We start from the raw sequence: 18,436 nt of genomic DNA on the forward strand, positions 1-18,436 counted from the left end.
CATCGTTGTGAACTTACAGATGAACATGTCTATATCTGACTTTATACAATATAGAACAAACTTTATGGATAACAACTTCTTTATATTTTTTTTGTTATTCATAAAGTTTGTTCTATATTGTACTTCCCAACTTCTAAAATGCCACTCAAAGAAGTTATATTTGACTTCACCTGAAAAGAGGGGTTTTGTTCATCTGAACTGAAAGCTATTCCATGTCTGGTTGTCTGTCTGTCCTTGTAATGCATGAACATGTATTTGACTTTTTCAAATTCTCGTAAATCTAGTTTTGCCCCATTTTGGACATTTTGACTGAAACAAACAGTTTATTAAAAGCTTCAATGGAATATTCCAGCAACAGATCAGATTTCTGGCAACTGCATCAATTATTGTATTCATGTATAATACAGCATGTGTGTGAAGGGCCTGATAATATATGCTAGAGTTTTTGTTTTTTCGATGTTTGACAATAAAGTTATCTTCGACTTTAGTGTAGACACATTTTCCTCCTACTTTCAGGCTGCAAGTGGAAGCTTCACTGACCTGAAGCTGATACTGTGTGACCTTCACTTCATCCATGCTAAGTGTAAACTTGGCCTCGCTGCCCAGCTCATGGATGACTTTGTTGCAAAAGGTAACAAGATCTGTTGAAAAAGTTGAATTGATATCGACAATTTATCATTCCAAAACTGTCTTCCACTGAGGTGTCCCTACAGTGATCATGGTCACATCATAAATACCATGATGTCTTAATCAGTGATGCCATTTACTTCTATTACACTGACTCTGGGTAGCTGTTAAAAAAGGTACTTGCTATTACTGTTTACAAGCTGAAAGCGGTATGATAGATCACCCCTCATGTGTGTTGATCAAGTGTAGCAAACATTTCAGTGAAAGCTAAAAACGTTTATTGACACATTGATATATCTGACATCAAAGGACAAGGTTCTCTGTTCAGTATATAAGGTAGTTTTCTGTAATGTTATTGATATTCATATTTGTGAGATATGTTAGATATGTTGGTTTAAGGGCAAACACTCTACTGAGTCTATGTTAAAGCAAGGGTGATCTGATCACTTAATGCTGAGAACTTATGATGGACCAGTTCCCAGGAGACTCATCAGAGATACATTCAGCCTCGATGATACCTTTGTGCTTTGAAGAATTTCATTACTTCTGTGTCTGTAGTGGTATGATGTAAATTATAAACACAGACATATGTGTGTTGACAGTGTCCACTACCAACAAGACCTTGGAGAAGGAGCAAACCCGTTTCCAGGCGGTGCCGAGAGTTCAGCAGTATGCATCATTCGTGTCACGCAATCTACACATTCTGGCCAGGTAATTGTCTCAACTGTCATTCCCTTAAAATTGGTATCAGTAAAGTGAGGTCAAATGGGGCTTAACTTCAATAAACCATAAATTTAGACTATTTAGTCAGTAGTCATAACATTTGTCAGTGTCAGTCAGTGATAAAAGATGCGAATAGACAAATCATCTCTTTGCTTGTTTGGAAACATGGGGACCGCTGGTTCTGCCTCATTCATTACTCTTTGAGTTTTGTCATAATTATGTTACCCCAATGAAGACCCTCTACTAACAGGACGTTGTGGTCAGGTTCACTGACAAGGTTGATGTCATCACATCCCAATTATTTAGTTTGATGCTCATGATGTCAATCACTGGATTTTCTGATTCAGACTTTATTATTTACAGACTTCCATTATATAGCGGGAATATGGAGTGCACTGTTAAACAGCAAACAAATAAAGTGAAATTTTGTAGATTAAATAATGAGCATCATGACTACATAACACCATGAAAATGATGATTTAAATACAGAAAAATATTGTTCATGACACTTGGCGATACTACGTTGGCAACCTTTCAAAACGTTTGATATTCTGCCAGTGAGAGTTAGTATTAGCATTGCAGTTAAAGTGGATATAATAAGACAATGTACATTAATTACTGCAGTCACCCAGCCTTGACCTGGCAGCAGGCTGTGAATGAACCTGATACATCGGAGGTGTGTGTTGACGCCAAGACCCTGAGTGAGGACAACAGCTACATGGAGTGGAGCAACAAGCCGTCACAGACGGACCCCTGCTACCTCAACATCAGCAACCTGCCACAGGTACACACATCACACACATACGATTAATGATAGAATTAATTTTCAATGTTTGAATGTTATAAATGTTTTACCATCATAGTTTGGGTTTAAAATGAGCTTTCCACTGAAACCTTCTTTGTTCATCTGCTTTATATTCTAATGCTTTACTTTTTAAGTTTCTTTTGGAAAAAAGGAAAAAAAATAGAAAAAAAGGTAATGAGCGAGTTAGTATGATTTTATGCGGCTTTTAGCAATTCTCAAGCAATATCAGGGTGAGGGACACCAGAAATGGGCTTGATCAAGTAATGACCATTGTATAAGGAACATGTGCTTTTCATCTCTATGTGTATTTTGCACCATTTTCTGTTTCGCCTTTCAGCCCTCAACATGTGTGACCGTGTCAAGTGACAGCGAGTACTTCGCTACAGGTGGGATGGACTGCCTCGTCAGGCTGTACAACATGGACACTGGCAAGGTAGTTCTTGTTACCTCAGGACACTTATCTTGGACACTGATAATTTCTTTTCTTAGTAATCTATTTGTTTATATATTGTACTGATTGTGTTTTCTTTTGATCATTTGTTGATGTATTATTTAGTGATAGGATTAAATAATGTAAAAATAATGTTTTATTCTGTTCTTGAAGTTTAACAAAGTAATGTTTACCTTAACATCCATGTCTCATCAAGATTAAAAAAGGGACGAAGAGTAAAATACTCAGCGCGCCAAAGGATGGTCAATATGCATGGACCAACTGACCCAGGAAGTTGGCTATAACTGTGTAAAGCAATCTTTACACTTTGACTGCCGGAAGTCAATGTATTGTATTTGACTTATGACAGTCATGGAGCTCACACACTGTGTCAACATGACCCATAAGCCCCCATACGTTACACCATTGCCCAGAGATGCCAACCTCTACGATTTTATCGTAGTCGCTACAAATGTTAGCCTCAGACTACGATTGCACTAGAAATTCTACAAAATTTGAAGAAAATTCATTAAATTCACTAATCCGCAGGAGATCCGCTCATTCCGAGGACATGCTGACGCCATTGCTGACGTGTGTTTCGTAGGGAAAGGAGTACTGTGCAGTGCATCACTTGACAACACCTTGTGTCTCTGGCATGTGGAAGATGGACACAGGTACAGTACAGAAGATTAACTGTTTTCAAGGAGACAAATATGACTGCTGTTTAATGAGTTTTCATGTGATAATTTCACTAGATTTGAGCTCTGGTTTACAAATCATGTTGAACTAGTGTATAACAAGCCTGCTAGCGTTTCTCCACATTGTCACTGGGTTTGTTTACTTCCAAGAAATGATCAGAACATTTGGAACCAACAGCATATTATCAGAGCTGGAATATTAGCCTAAAACATTAATGCTAACACTCAAGCTCAAGACTACAAAATGTTGCTAAGGAGTAGCCATTTACCAGTGGAGGTAGTGCTTTTTTGTTTAGTAGCATTTGGAGGCTGTTATTCTGATCCAGTTCTCAATGCTTCTGTTTTGCTGCAAACTAGAACTGAATTAAACAGACAGAAAATATACACATAGCAAACATTTTATATCTTGTCAAACAGGAATATCGGCAAGTTCTGATGCCTAAATATGGGTTACACAAGGTTTATCTCAGAACCTGAATACATGTGTTTTTCAGAATTGCCGTACTGAAGAGTCACCAGCGTCGGGTCAACTCGTGCACGTCTGACCAGTCCGGTAAACTGCTAGCATCTGGCGGGTGGGACTGTCAGATCAAGGTGTGGAACACCAGCACCACGGAGATCGTCTGCCACCTGAATGCAGAGAGGTGAGAGGATGTAGTGTATGGCAGTACCGCTGTAGTGAGACAGTAGGTCAGCTGGGCTTGACACCACTATGGCAGTATTCCAGTCATGGTGCCTCGGTGTGGGAGGGACGCCTGAAGTGAGGTGCAAGTTTCAGATGTTGACCACTTGATGGAACCTGTGAACACAGAGATGGTGCTAACAAACCATAGTTGGGGTGAACCAGGATTTGAACACACAAAATAGGTTCCTGGTGTGCCCAAGGGATGCAACTCTGCACAGTATATGACAGTGCCTTTGATGACCAGGCCACCAATGCCCTCACTACTGCCGGAGGCATAGATGGAGGTTCATTTGAAGCACTGCAATTCACTATGCAGAGTTGCATGTCAAACCTGTGAATGGTCCAAATCACCCTTGTAAGTTTATCTGGGTCTATCAACACCCTAACTGGCATGTGAGTTTTATCTATGACCTGCTCCACACTGGACTTTCTGCTTCCATTAATCTATAACACAATGATAAGACCAAGCTTACTTACTTACTGTGGGATGAATCATCATCATTTTAAGCATTCTATAGGGCCTGTAAGTCCCGTGAGGCATTACTTCCAGTACTCAGCTGGTTTCTGGCTCCCTTTGCGCACACCAAGTTGCGATATGTGAGACGGGGCCCAGCTTACTTCCAGTACCAGATTTCCGGTAACAAGCGTATATTCAAGAACCAGTTCTGGTTCCAAGTTGTGCGACCACCAAATATGACTTTACTGGACCGGACCAAGTGTACACCCATACTTGGCTGTCAGAGCTGTTGACAGTCGTAATAGTTGACTAATTTGGGGATGGTTAGATCAGAAATTTGTTATTCCTACAAAGATTATTGGTTTCTTACTGTCAACTGACAACCATAACACCATTCGAAGAGGTATGAAACATTGTTTGTCACCAAAGTACTAAGGTCTCTCGAAGTGCCGTGACCTACTTACAGGCCCTATTCAAAATCTTCTCCCACTCAAGACTAACTCACACTTAACCCCGTCTGTCCCTACATATGTCAAGTAATGTGTTTTTGCAGCCCGGTCAACTGTGTGGACTTCCACCCCGAGGGTCAGCTGATTGTTGCTGGCGGCTGGGACTCCACACTCAAGATCTTTGATGTCTTTCATAAACAGAGAAAGGCTGTAAGTACTCCAGATATTTACCTACACCGGCTTATGGCCAAAATTCAGCCCAAATCTGCAACAAATGTCAGTAAAAATTCCTATGCCAGAATTAAATGTTTCCCAATTCATGCTGTTATTGAGATTGTATGGCTTTGTAGGGGTGACTTCTGATAGCCAGAATAAGGAAGAGGACAATCTTTAACATTATGTCATTGAATGCAGTGCTAAAATTCAATGTTAAATACCTCTGAATTTCAAAAATAAGAACTTATACCTACACAAGAACAGAACATTTGAATATTTTACAGGATTTCTCTTTAAACAAATATTTATGGTATATCTATCAAAGTCTTTCTAAATTTGAAAATTAACTGTAAAAATTCATGAATTAAATTCATTTTAATAGACCTCAGGTCCTTGTTTAAGATTATCATGTGTGTTCAGATCAAGTGGATTTTCTGTTGTTTATATATACATGGAACGTTACAGGTATTGCGAGGTCACAGTTCATCTGTGCGCGACGTGGCCTACTCCCCGTCCGGCAGACATATTGCCTCAGCAGCGCTGGATGGTGATGTCAAGATCTGGTCTGCTACAAATGGTTCTCAAGTAAGTAGAATAACTGGCCAGACTCACATATTGTTATCACATGATCTCCTTATAACATTGTATAAATGAAGTATTTTGTGCTTACAGCTAGCTGTTTGTGACTGTGAGAACCTCAGCTCTACAGCTGTACGTGTGACATTATGAAAAATATATTGATATAAATTATTTTTATATTGATGCTAATTCTGTTTGCTTTATTTTAGGTCGGAAACATTTGTGGTCATTCCCTGCCAATCAACAAACTGACCTTCACCCCTACAGGGAAGGAACTGGTCACTGTCAGTGATGACCATAAGATCAAGGTCAGTTCGATGATATTTGTACTTGTCATGAACTTGTATATAAGGCCTTGGAAGATTGAGTCAAAGATTTGTATGCCAGTTTGCCCCACTTCATAAATTCTTGCTTGATCAGTGTATGTTTCCGTGTGGAGTTAACGTGAGAATAGGTCTGAACACAGAAACATGAGTGTCATCAAGCCCTGACATTGTGGTATGGTTGTCATTGTATCTTCTAGTACCAGTCAGTGAGTTCAGATTTAGATCAGCTTTACTTCAGCCTTATAGCGACGAGACCAAGTTCACGCTTATGCTTCCCATGAAGGGTTAGAGTAACCCATGCTTGTCGTAAGAGGCGACTAATGGGATCTGGTGGTCAAGCTCGCTGACTTGGTTGTCACATGTCATTGGTTCCCAATTGCGCAGATCGATGCTCATGCTGTTGATCACTGGATTGTCTGGTCCAGATTTGATTATTTACAGACCGCTGCCATATGGCTGGAACATTGCTGAGTGCGGTGTAAAACTAAACTCACTCACTCACTCTTATGCACAAGCTTCCAGTAAGAGGACAGGCTGGATTATATACAGGCTGCTTACAGTTTTTGTTTTCACTAGCTAGCTAACACTACCTGCTACTCAGATGCCTACTGCATCATAGTAAAACTGGTACGCCACAAGGAAATGTCAATACTGGTTATCATTCCTAAAGTTTACTTGGCTGCAGTGGGAACTTTGCAAAGTGCAAATCTCTTTGTGCGTATATCTGTTTGTTACATTATGTGAATACCTTGACCTTCATTTACCTCCAGGTGTGGTCAGGACACCTGGGAATTCCCCTACACTGTCTTGGGTCTGAGAAGAATGGACCGGTCACTTCAGTAGCACTCTCTCCGCAAGGAGATCTGGTTGCCACACACGCAGGATACCACGAGGGCCATGCCCGAGTCTTTGATGTCAACACAGGTAGGAATTGAGCAATCAAACAGATAGGGATGTACAAGAGGGATGAGTGATGTACAGACTGGATTGTATGACCAGGAAATTTTTGTAAATATAATACATGGAAAGTAAACCTGACCCACGTTCGTTATTCTGTAGGCATGCAGCTAGCGGAGGTGAAGCATCACAGTGCAGCAGTGAGAGCTCTAACTTACAGTCGGGACGGACGCTATGTCTTCACAGGCGCTGACGACAACATGGTGCTGGTGAGTAGGAGTCGAGGTTGAATCTTGGTTCATCTCAGTCTCGGGTCTTTTGTAAAACAATATATGAGCTCATGTTTAGTATCATGCTTCCTCTGGTTTTGATGAATATTACAGATGCCATATTACTGCTCTAATTTGACTTCTTTGAGTGGCATTTTGGAAGTTGGGAAGTACAATATAGAACAAACTTTATGGATAACAGCTTCTTTTTATTCGTGAGTGCGACGTTTCGATACAGATTCTTGTACCGTTGTCACTGTATCGAAACGTCGCACTCACACATCCAGTATATATACACTTCCCCCTTCTTCATGTTCCATTATGCTTGACAACGGTACAAGAATCTGTATCGAAACGTCGCACTCACGAATAAAAAGAAGCTGTTATCCATAAAGTTTGTTCTATATTGCTCTAATTTGGGTGCCTTCAGTTTTAGCTTGAAGAAAGTCAGCCTCAGACTTATTGAGTTTCATTGTATTGGTTGCCCAGTTAGATCAGTCATTCTCAATGTGTTTCCGATACTGTAACAATGGATAAACTATTGATGTATTACAGTGATCAAGGTCATGACCCAGTTGCGTCATAAATACAAAACAAACATCTTAAGAATTGATAGTCTCATATATAGTTGTAATATTGTGTGCAGATGTTGGACGGAACCAGGGTATATAGTGTCAATGTTGTCTATGTTCAGATGTTGGACGGAACCATGGTATATAGTGTCGATGTTGTCTATGTTCAGATGTTGGACGGAACCATGGTATATAGTGTCAATGTTGTCTATGTTCAGATGTTGGACGGAACCATGGTATATAGTGTCAATGTTGTCTATGTTCAGATGTTGGTATATAGTGTCGTCTACCATGGTATGGTATATAGTGTCGATGTTGTCTATGTTCAGATGTTGGACGGAGCCGTGGTATATAGTGTCAATGTTGTCTATGTTCAAATGTTGGACGGAACCATGGTATATAGTGTCAATGTTGTCTATGTTCAGATGGTGGACGGAACCATGGTATATGGTGTCGATGTTGTCTATGTTCAGATGTTGGACGGAACCAGGGTATATAGTGTCGATGTTGTCTATGTTCAGATGTTGGACAGAACCATGGTATATAGTGTCAATGTTGTCTATGTTCAGATGTTGGACAGAACCATGGTATATAGTGTCAATGTTGTCTATGTTCAGATGTTGGACGGAACCATGGTATATAGTGTCAATGTTGTCTATGTTCAGATGTTGGACGGAACCATGGTATATAGTGTCAATGTTGTCTATGTTCAGATGTTGGACAGAACCATGGTATATAGTGTCAATGTTGTCTATGTTCAGATAGTGGACGGAACCATGGTATATAGTGTCAATGTTGTCTATGTTCAGATGTTGGACGGAACCATGGTATATAGTGTCAATGTTGTCTATGTTCAGATGGTGGACGGAACCATGGTATATAGTGTCAATGTTGTCTATGTTCAGATGTTGGACAGAACCATGGTATATAGTGTCAATGTTGTCTATGTTCAGATGCTGGATGGAACCACCGCCACTAAAGCAGCATCTCTGGAGGGACACACCATGCCGGTCCTGTGTGTGACAGTCACTGCCAAGTACGTGGCTACCTGCGGAGAGGACTTCACCTGTCTTATCTTTTCCTCTCCCCGGGAGTGCAAGAAAGCTCTAAGGTAAGCAGGTTCACTTTTTGCTGACATGCCTTGACCAAGTTAATTCAGAACATAATTTGATGAAATGTAGTTAAAGGTATCTGCAGAAGACTGGTAAAACCTTGTGAAAATCTGTTTCAGATTTAGGGCCTGATTTTTGAGTGGGGTTTCATGTAAGGATGAAGGTCAAAGTGCAGGTCCTTTACAAGAGTGAGTGAGTGAGTGAGTATGGTTTTACGCCGCTTTTAGCAATATTCCAGCAATATCACGGCAGGGGACACCAGGAATGGGCTTCACATATTGTACCCATGTGGGGAATCGAACCCGGGTCTTCAGCCATCATATTGCTGGAATATTTCTAAAAGTGACATAAAACTATACTCACTCCTTGTATAAGTGGTTTGCTATGGACAGAGTGAACATCTAGTCCTGCTCTTTGTGACGGCCATTAAGAATGGTTTCACACTAACTGGGGAACTGCACCCTGTGCTCCAATGTGACAAGCCAAAACCTTTACTACCAGACCTCATTATCCACTTGGTTTTTACAAATTATCATCTGAATATCAGACGAGGCAACTCAGGAGCGAACCAATCATAGAAATGTATGTACTGTGACTAGATTAGGTAATGGTGTATTGACTGTGTGTTTCCAGACCGTCCCCAATGGCCACTCTGAAGGGTCACACTGCCCCAGTGACCAGCTGCTCCTTCAACTCAAACCAGACCAAACTGGCTACAGCCAGTCGAGATGCAGTGAGTACTAACATGTCAATACTCAAAGGGACCTTATTTTATCCTCCAGAACTGGAGATACCACATAGCTGACATCGAGTGCCTTAACGCCAAGGAGGTATTTCTATACTGAAATTGACACAGTTGAATTAGATTTTGGCATTTGTATTTTAATCTTTGTAAATATCAGCCATTACCACTGGACAACCAAGCAGAATGAGTGCAATAGCTGAAGCAATAGTTTGAAAACTGAAACATTCGTAGACACTTCAAGTCTGTGTCATGTCTTTCAAGCCATGTGTGAATATAACACATACAGACAGATGTATTCCAAGGCTAAGAGAACTGGCATTTATTAGAGAAGAGGGAGGGAGTTAGGCAAGGGCCATAGCGAAAATTTGATGACACAACTTCGGATGACAGTTTCTGAACAAATTTGACATGGACTAAATATTCTTTCTGATGAAGGAAATATGCATTTTATGGAAGGCCTTCAGCACAATTAAAAAATATTTCCTCCTGCTTACGTTTTTGACTAACAGAATGATAATGGTTGATTTATAATGTGTTAGTGTCCTTGCACAATGACAATGACAAATGTGCTCAAGAAAGTTGGTATGATAAGCGTGATGGAATGTTAGACCTTTGTCTGCGACATGTAGAACTAACAATATGAGTTTGTCTCTTCAGTCTGTGATGATATGGGACATGTTCCAAGTGTTGCTGGACCCTGACGCCACGGCAGAGAGGACTCTTCATGCCTGCCACAATGACTGGATCAACTCCTGCAGGTGGTCCAACATCGGCGACTTCCTGGTATAACAGTCTCTATTTGCTCCAATTTAGCATTTAGAACTTGCACTGGTGCAACCTGAAACTGCCAAATGCAACCTCATATTTATACCAACTTGCACTCAGTGCATGTCAATATTTTCAGGATATCAAGTCTGTTAATTTATCCAGAAATAATCATGCTGGTTATGTTATGCTTTTAAAAAAACATTACAAAGCTGATAAGATGTTAATGTAAACAGGAAGTTAGTGTTGCCATTCATTCTTGGCCTCCATGTCACGGAAAAATGTGTCTGTGTCTGTTTACATTTCACTGGCTTGGAACAGTGTTTTGTTTGTTTGTTGTTTAACGCCGCACTCAGCAGTATTCCAGCTTTAAGGCGGCAGTCTGTAAATAATTGAGATTAGTCCAGACAATCCAGTGATCAAATACATGAGCATTGATCTACACAGTTGGGATACGATGACATGTGTCTGCTAAGTGGCTTGGAACAGTGACTGATGACTACGCATGATGGAATGACTTTTTCTGTTCATGTAATTAAAGTTTAGGAAGTGAAATAAGACAATCTTATCAGACCCAGAATTACTTTGTTATAATGATGTTCTAAACACCAGTTTTCGTCTGGTGTAGCAAGGTAATTACATAATGTTGCACTGGGTGAAGTAGGTTTCATGTATTTAAATGGAGCCCTGCTTTCTGTTCATGTTTTAGGTTGAACTCATGCATGTGAAATATTGCACAGTGGTTTTGGAAAACCAAGCACACACCTGTATTTAACTCTTTCATCATATCCAACTTTCTGATGACTTTCTCGTTCCCTAGGTAACAGGATCCAATGATTTCAACCTGAAGGTGTGGGATGTGAACACCGGAACGGAGAAGAAGAAAATGACTGGTCACATGTCTGCAGTCAATTCAGTGGCATACCAGGTACAAGACTTTTCTACCTAGAAAAAATATTAAGCATAAGTAGATGAATCATGTTCAGTGCGGGTGTGTCATGTCCAGTGTGTGTGTCATGTGTTTTAGAGTGGGTGTGTCATGTGTTTCAGTATGGGTGTGTCATGTCCAGTGGGTGTGTCATGTGTTTTAGAGTGGGTGTGTCATGTGTTTCAGTATGGTGTGTCATGTCCAGTGTGTGTGTTATGTGTTTAAGAGTGGGTGTGTGATGTGTTTTAGTATGGGTGTATCGTGTCCAGTGTGTGTGTCATGTGTTTTAGAGTGGGTGTGTCATGTGTTTCAGTATGGGTGTGTCATGTCCAGTGTGTGTGTGATGTGTTTAAGAGTGGGTGTGTCATATGTTTCAGTATGGGTGTATTGTGTCCAGTGCATGTTTCATGTGTTTTAGAGTGGGTGTGTCATGTGTTTTAGAGTGGGTGTGTCATGTGTTTTAGAGTGGGTGTGTCATGTGTTTCAGTATGGGTGTGTCATGTCCAGTGCGTGTGTCATGTGTTTTAGAGTGGGTGTGTCATGTGTTTCAGTATGGGTGTGTCATGTCCAGTGTGTGTGTCATGTGTTTTAGAGTGGGTGTGTCATGTGTTTCAGTATGGGTGTGTCATGTCCAGTGTGTGTGTCATGTGTTTTAGAGTGGGTGTGTCATGTGTTTCAGTATGGGTGTATCATGTCCAGTGTGTGTGTCATGTGTTTTAGAGTGGGTGTGTCATGTGTTTTATGGGTGTGTCATGTGTGTGTGTGATGTGTTTTAGAGTGGGTGTGTCATGTGTTCAGTATGGGTGTGTATCATGTGTTTCAGTGCATGTGTGTCATGTCCAGTGTGTGTGTCATGTGTTTTAGAGTGGGTGTGTCATGTGTTTCAGCACGGGTGTGTCATGTCCAGTGTGTGTGTCATGTGTTTTAGAGTGTGTGTGTCATAGTGTGTTTCAGTATGGGGTGTGTCATGTCCAGTGTGTGTGTCATGTGTTTTAGAGTGCGTGTGTCATGTGTTTCAGTATGGGTGTGTCATGTCCAGTGTGTGTGTCATGTGTTTTAGAGTGGGTGTGTCATGTGTTTCAGTATGGTGTATCGTGTCCAGTGTGTGTGTCATGTGTTTTAGAGTGCGTGTGTCATGTGTTTCAGTACGGTTGTATCATGTGTCATGTGTCCAGTGCGGTGTGTCATGTGTTTTATGCGCGGTGTGTCATGTCCAGTGGGTGTGTCATGTGTTTCAGTCATGGTGTATCGTGTCCAGTGTGTGTGTCATGTGTTTTAGAGTGCGTGTGTCATGTGTTTCAGTACGGATGTATCGTGTCAGCGTCTAGTGACGGTCATGTGAAGGTCTGGTCACACAAGGGAACAGAGATCACCACCCTGCTCGGACACATACAGAGGGTCAACAGCTGTGACATCGTGGTGAAGGTCAAACAAGGGTCAACTTTGGAGGATGGTAAGTATTTTACACCGACTTGAACTTCATCATGTGATGTTAATGACTGTTTGTGTTCATCACTGCCCATTCCAGGGATTTATCCAGACCTCCTCAGAGGCCAATATACAACCCAAGCATGCAGTTAATGTCAGTAAATATTCCCAAAGTAGGACAACAAAGTTGTTAATCTATGTTGGTAAGTTAAAAAAATAATGTTAAAAACACTGCCATTCACCAAAGCAGATTGAATAAACACACTGTATCGCGATTTCTTATGTTATATATTTTGTTTAGGCCAACCAATTCTGTTGTGATAACATAGAAAATAAACCACTCCATTTGTGCCACACAGCCATACTGTGCGCGACCCCTATAGGTGTTATTTTTGTGACCTCTCCATTTGTCTTTCAGCCAATGAGGAGGAGACAATGGACTGGTCAGCTCCAGAGATTGATTCTCCAGACAAGAAGTCTGGAAGATTGGACATCAAGATGCAAGATGTCATTGTGGCCACGTGTGCTGACGATGGTCTTCTGAGACTCTGGAAACCACTGCAGGTCAGTACAGCAGTGTTGCAGACTTCTTTGAAAAGATGGCAGTCTATAATTCCTTAATACATGAATTGGGTTGAATGAATGAATGAACGAACGAAACGAACGAACGAAGGAACGAACGAACGAACGAACAGTATTGCAGTAAAATCATGGCCAGACTGCCAAACCAGGTTATTATGGAAAGAAGCCTTACTTATTATATTTGGCGTTATATTCTTTAATCATATTTGTGATATGCTGACAGGAAGTTCAGTGATGTCAGATTGTGACATCTTAAAGAAGGAAGGCGAAACAGTTTTCCATCACCATCTTTCACAAGAGATGTGAGATCTTTTTGGTTCAGTATATATATTTATTTGAGATGTGATTATGCGTCCTTGTGTAAAAATTTGATAAGTGATTGTTTATGTTCTATAGCTAGCAAATCATTTCATTCAAAGCACCGATATAGTTTTTATATTCGCAACAGATCAAGTTGGTTCTGGTAATTATGAAATTGTTTCTTCCAGGCAAATGAGTTGGCATCTCTGACTGGGCACTCCGACCGTGTGTTGTCAGTGGCTACAGACAAGTCTGGCAATGTCTGCAGCTGTTCATTAGACAAATCAGTGAGACTTTGGACCCCACAGCTGAGTGAGGAACGTGTCATCGGGCGCCATAATGCTGACGTCACCTTTTGTGTAGCCTCTCCAGACAGCTCTACTGTTCTCACAGGAAGCCGGTATGTGATTAAAGATTAGGTCTTTATTCAGTGTAAACGTATTGTTGCCTACAAATTATATCTGAGGTTTGATGGACAGTTGTATTTATTGAAGATTTCACACAGAATCTAGTCTGGCTGTGATACATATTTGTGTGACCATATTTATTTTCTAACCAAGGGATGGTATCGTGAAGATATGGACCTTGGACCCTGTCACCAATGAGAGAACATGCTCCTACAGCTTCAAGGTAAGACACCCTGATGTGTTATCTCCCCTAAGTATATGCCTGGGACCTGATTGGACTATATTCTGAATTTTGGAGATAAATCTTATTTGATTTCATATTTTTTAACTAATACATATTGATATTATATTTGATTAATGTGGGACGCATATGTAAAACCTAAAATTGAGACTGACTAAAAACAGATCTTATTTATGGACTGTGAATAAACAAGGAAACTTCTGGACCACGAATCCTGTTTATTCACATTATTTAGCCAATCAGACTGAAGCACACAGTCATATCAGTCACTATACATTCTCCAGTATCATGTAATATTGCCATCTGTGGTGCAATACATGCCATATCTTCCTTATAGGGTGTGAAAGAATAGGTTGAAATGTTTTATCAAATGTGTAGAATGACATCTAATTTTTCAGGCCCATGAAAAATCAGTGAATGCTGCCTGTTTTGTGAACCGACACAGTAGCAAGTTTGCCACGGGTTCTGATGATGCCACTATCATCGTATGGGACATCATAAAGAGAAGAGATACCTTCCTAGTCAAGTAAGCTATGCTTATGGTTATCAAACTAAACAGAAAGATATGACATGTGAGAATTGACACAAGTGATTTTTGCTTCAAGTCACATAAGAGTCAAAAATGGATGTTTCTTTTAATTAATATCAAATCAGTTTTAATCCTATTTTACTGACCATGTGTTTACTTGACAAGTTTTGTTTGTGAAAGGGAAAGTGATATTGATTGTTAGCCTAAGGTTTCAATAAAAAAAAATTTTATTTGATTTTGGTAGTGGTCGCCTTGGCAATAAAGCAGAATTTTCAAATTCATGTGGGTTTGTTTGATATTAGACTTGCATCTATCACTTGTCCAATTGCAGGAAAGGAAAGGTGTTCACTGTCCTGACACCTGTGACAGCCCTGGCCTGGAATGACAAGTACCCATCCAAGTCTGGACTTACCTTTTTCTCTGCGGAATGGGATGGCACCATCAACGTTTGGAACACAGACTACGGCAAACCTGTCAATACAATTAGGTAAAGTAACATTTTCCTGCTAAAATAATCTGTCATAAATTGAGCCACAAGTATCCCAAATTCTGATAAGTAATGAAATTCTCTCTTCACAGTGAAAAAGCCCTCACTATATAGGATTATTTGTAAAAGGATTGGTATTCACTGTAGATTTGATGCAACACCAGATGGATGCTGTTGTTAGGTAGTGCTTCAAGAGCATAGGCGGATCCGGAGGGGGGGGTGCGCACACACCCTTTTGTGCTGAAAGTTTGTTAAATGACCATTGAAACTCGGGTAAAAATGAAGTGTGCACCCTCCTTTTCTCAATAGTGTGCACCCCCCCCCCCCCTTTCTCAAAAAGCTGTATCCGCCCCTGAAGAGTATGGATAGTATCCCAAGCTGTAGGCCCTCCCCAAGGAGACTAAGTCTTACAATTTGGTGTTACCTCCAGGAACCCAGCAACAGGTGGCTTCTACAACAGTTGGTCAACCAGACTGACCTTCTCTGACCAGGAGCTTCTGACTGCAGGCACGGACAGCAAGGTCGACATCTTGGATGTCAGACCAGTACTGCAAGTGAGTTCTCAGCTTCAGTGTTCTTTACAGGATATTTGTACCAGAACTGTATGTTTCTGAACTGTATGTTAAGATGTGGGAGTTAAGAATTATTTGGGGCCAGGATTACTTTGTGCAATTGGAATCATGTAGATGGTTAAAGTTTAGGGAGAATTGGTTCCTGCAATGGGTTCCTGCAGTATATACAAAGGGATCTCCCTATATGATCAGCCCAGTATTTCTTTTTGATCATATACTTCTCCTGATACTCTTGCCAATGCTGCCTCCATCGTCTGGTGGATAGAGGGTGTCCCCAGGTGCTGGTTCTCTTCCCTCCTGTGTCATAGGAAATATATTAAAAGATAGTCCTGATTGTTACTCTGCCTCGTGTTGGGCATCGGGAGAATTGGGCAAGACTCTTTGAATGGGCATTCATGTTAAACTGCAGCATGGTATTTCATCTGGCTAGTACTGTAAACCAACATTTATATGGACAATACAAGCACAAACACACTAAAATGCACACACAGAGACATACGGGTACATCTGTGTTCATATAACATGTTTAATGTTGAGTATTGTAACTGGAGCTGTTTATCGTGACCTAAGTGGCGAGATGATATATCCCGATACCAGTTTAATGAGGTGAGACGATATATCATGAAAGTATTGGCAAGGAACCTGCGAGACGATTATCATCACAATACAATGGCGGCGATATGATACGTATCCTGATACTTTACAATTTCTAATGACAGAACAGATATGACAGATAAAATGACTGAAACTTTATTTGTTATACAGCAGAACTTGTGTTCCATTCACACACACTTAAAAAGCTGTTCATCTAATAAAGTTTCAGCATTTAATGCTTAAGAAAGTCAAACATATTCAGTATACCTTGATCTGATAGATATAAATCTGAAAGTGAAGATTCCCTTAAGAAGTTGTGTTTCTACACCAATGCTTTCACAAACAACTCAATGTAATTTATATCAGCACTCAGAATCACTTAAGTCTGCTTTCTAAATTTTATCTTCTCTTTGTTCTCTTTCTTAACAATGCTATGACATTGTTCATAGTTGTAAATAAATAGTGTTACTTGTCAAACAACTAAAACATATCTGCATATTTCAATTAACTGAAGACAATTATTCTCAGTTCACAGAGTTTGTTAAATGTTCACACTCTTTCACTTATACACCAACTCCTTTGTTCATGTAACAGAGATAACAGACACAAACAAATTCCTTTAAAGTTCAATTTGTTTTTAAAATTCAGAAGAATTTCAAAGTGACTCCTTTCCTATTCCTAATACAATACTCCTTACAACTTTAAGTAGTATTTAAGTTGTATCGGGATATATCGTCTCTTGTGGCAATACATCGATGTATTATAGACCCTTGCAATATAAATATCCTGATATATTGCCTAAATGTGTTTTGTATCGATGCACTTGTATCGTGTGTCGTTGACGATGTAAACATGGATACTATCAATGAATCGTTACACCACTAATTGTAACCTCTCTTTAACAAACAGGTGTAACCATATTTGACCTATATCTTGGGGCGGTGGGGGTAGCCGAGTGGTTAAAGCGTTCGCTCGTCACGCAGAAGACCTGGGTTTGATTCCCCACATGGGTACTATGTGTGAAGACCATATTTGGTGTCCCCTGCAGTGATATTGCTGGAATATTGCTAAAAGCAGTCTCAAACTAAACTCACTCACCCAATATCTTACCTTAAATTCAGAATTGTATTCACTAGCACCAGATGGTCTTTTGTTCAGTAGGTTTTGTCATCGCCATGGCAACTTACTCTTCTCTTTGTTCACAGGTTAAGTACAGTAGTCCAGTGACCAAACTGATGATGGTGCTTGTGGATAGCTCCGAGCTAGACAAACATGTTCCTCCTCACAAACGTACCAAGACATGGGTGTTAGATGTCATGCAAAGGGGGACAACTGTGTACTGCGTTGACTCCAAGGGGCAGATAACTGTGGCAAACAGAAACCAAGCACCTGACACATGGAAAACAGTAAAGGTATTGAAAAATGTCATTATTTTCTTTTAAAATAGGGTTTGGGGGACATTTGTCCGAGGGTCACTTATTATAAGACGGATGTGGGGAGAGATGGGAGAGTGTGAATGTGCAATGCCAAGTTAAGGCTCTCTCAGTGGCGAGGGTAAACTGAAATACCAGATTTTCTCCATGTAGGGACTAGCTGTTTTGGATTTTACAGGGGGCTTATTTATTTATTTTCAATTTGTTCTAGATTATACTGGGGTTCCGGTTCAGGGTCAGTCTAATTTTAAGATAATATGCAGGACATACTGGGAGTCCTGAAAAACAAATACATTAAAAGGTGTTTGAAGCAGTATTTTCCAAATTCATGGATGTTAAATAGACATTTGTTGACTAGCATTGGTGTGCCAGGCCCATCCCAATGCTTGTCAGTGTCGCTGAGGTTGTTGCTGTCTAAATGTGTAAAGCCCATTGACATTGTTATTGATTATTGGATGTTTGTTCTAGATTCATGCGGAGGCCATCACCAGCATCATGGCGGTGGCTGGATGTATCTTCACAGCGTCCGCTGACCACACAGTGAAAGTGTGGACGGAAGATCTGACTCAGGTAAGTTCAC

At 40.4% G+C, this 18,436-nt stretch overlaps 1 protein-coding gene across 1 annotated transcript in view; it reads left to right on the forward strand.

The window, feature by feature from the left end:
- Positions 1 to 18,436, forward strand: part of LOC124268522 (telomerase protein component 1-like) — a 51,448-nt gene that overhangs the window by 31,389 nt on the left and 1,623 nt on the right. Inside the window, 24 exon segments of the mRNA XM_046703508.1 lie at positions 517 to 631; positions 1,230 to 1,338; positions 1,975 to 2,134; positions 2,493 to 2,588; positions 3,135 to 3,259; positions 3,778 to 3,927; positions 4,979 to 5,084; positions 5,556 to 5,675; positions 5,879 to 5,977; positions 6,766 to 6,919; positions 7,055 to 7,161; positions 8,687 to 8,844; positions 9,479 to 9,578; positions 10,248 to 10,373; positions 11,176 to 11,283; positions 12,586 to 12,736; positions 13,130 to 13,275; positions 13,782 to 13,993; positions 14,154 to 14,223; positions 14,640 to 14,767; positions 15,102 to 15,257; positions 15,688 to 15,811; positions 17,629 to 17,835; positions 18,325 to 18,426. Of these exon segments, the coding sequence (XP_046559464.1) occupies positions 517 to 631; positions 1,230 to 1,338; positions 1,975 to 2,134; positions 2,493 to 2,588; positions 3,135 to 3,259; positions 3,778 to 3,927; positions 4,979 to 5,084; positions 5,556 to 5,675; positions 5,879 to 5,977; positions 6,766 to 6,919; positions 7,055 to 7,161; positions 8,687 to 8,844; positions 9,479 to 9,578; positions 10,248 to 10,373; positions 11,176 to 11,283; positions 12,586 to 12,736; positions 13,130 to 13,275; positions 13,782 to 13,993; positions 14,154 to 14,223; positions 14,640 to 14,767; positions 15,102 to 15,257; positions 15,688 to 15,811; positions 17,629 to 17,835; positions 18,325 to 18,426 (3,129 nt within the window).

The sequence above is a fragment of the Haliotis rubra genome, unplaced genomic scaffold, assembly GCF_003918875.1.
Source record: "Haliotis rubra isolate DU_JTF1 unplaced genomic scaffold, ASM391887v1 Scf1389, whole genome shotgun sequence".
NCBI lineage: Eukaryota > Metazoa > Mollusca > Gastropoda > Lepetellida > Haliotidae > Haliotis > Haliotis rubra.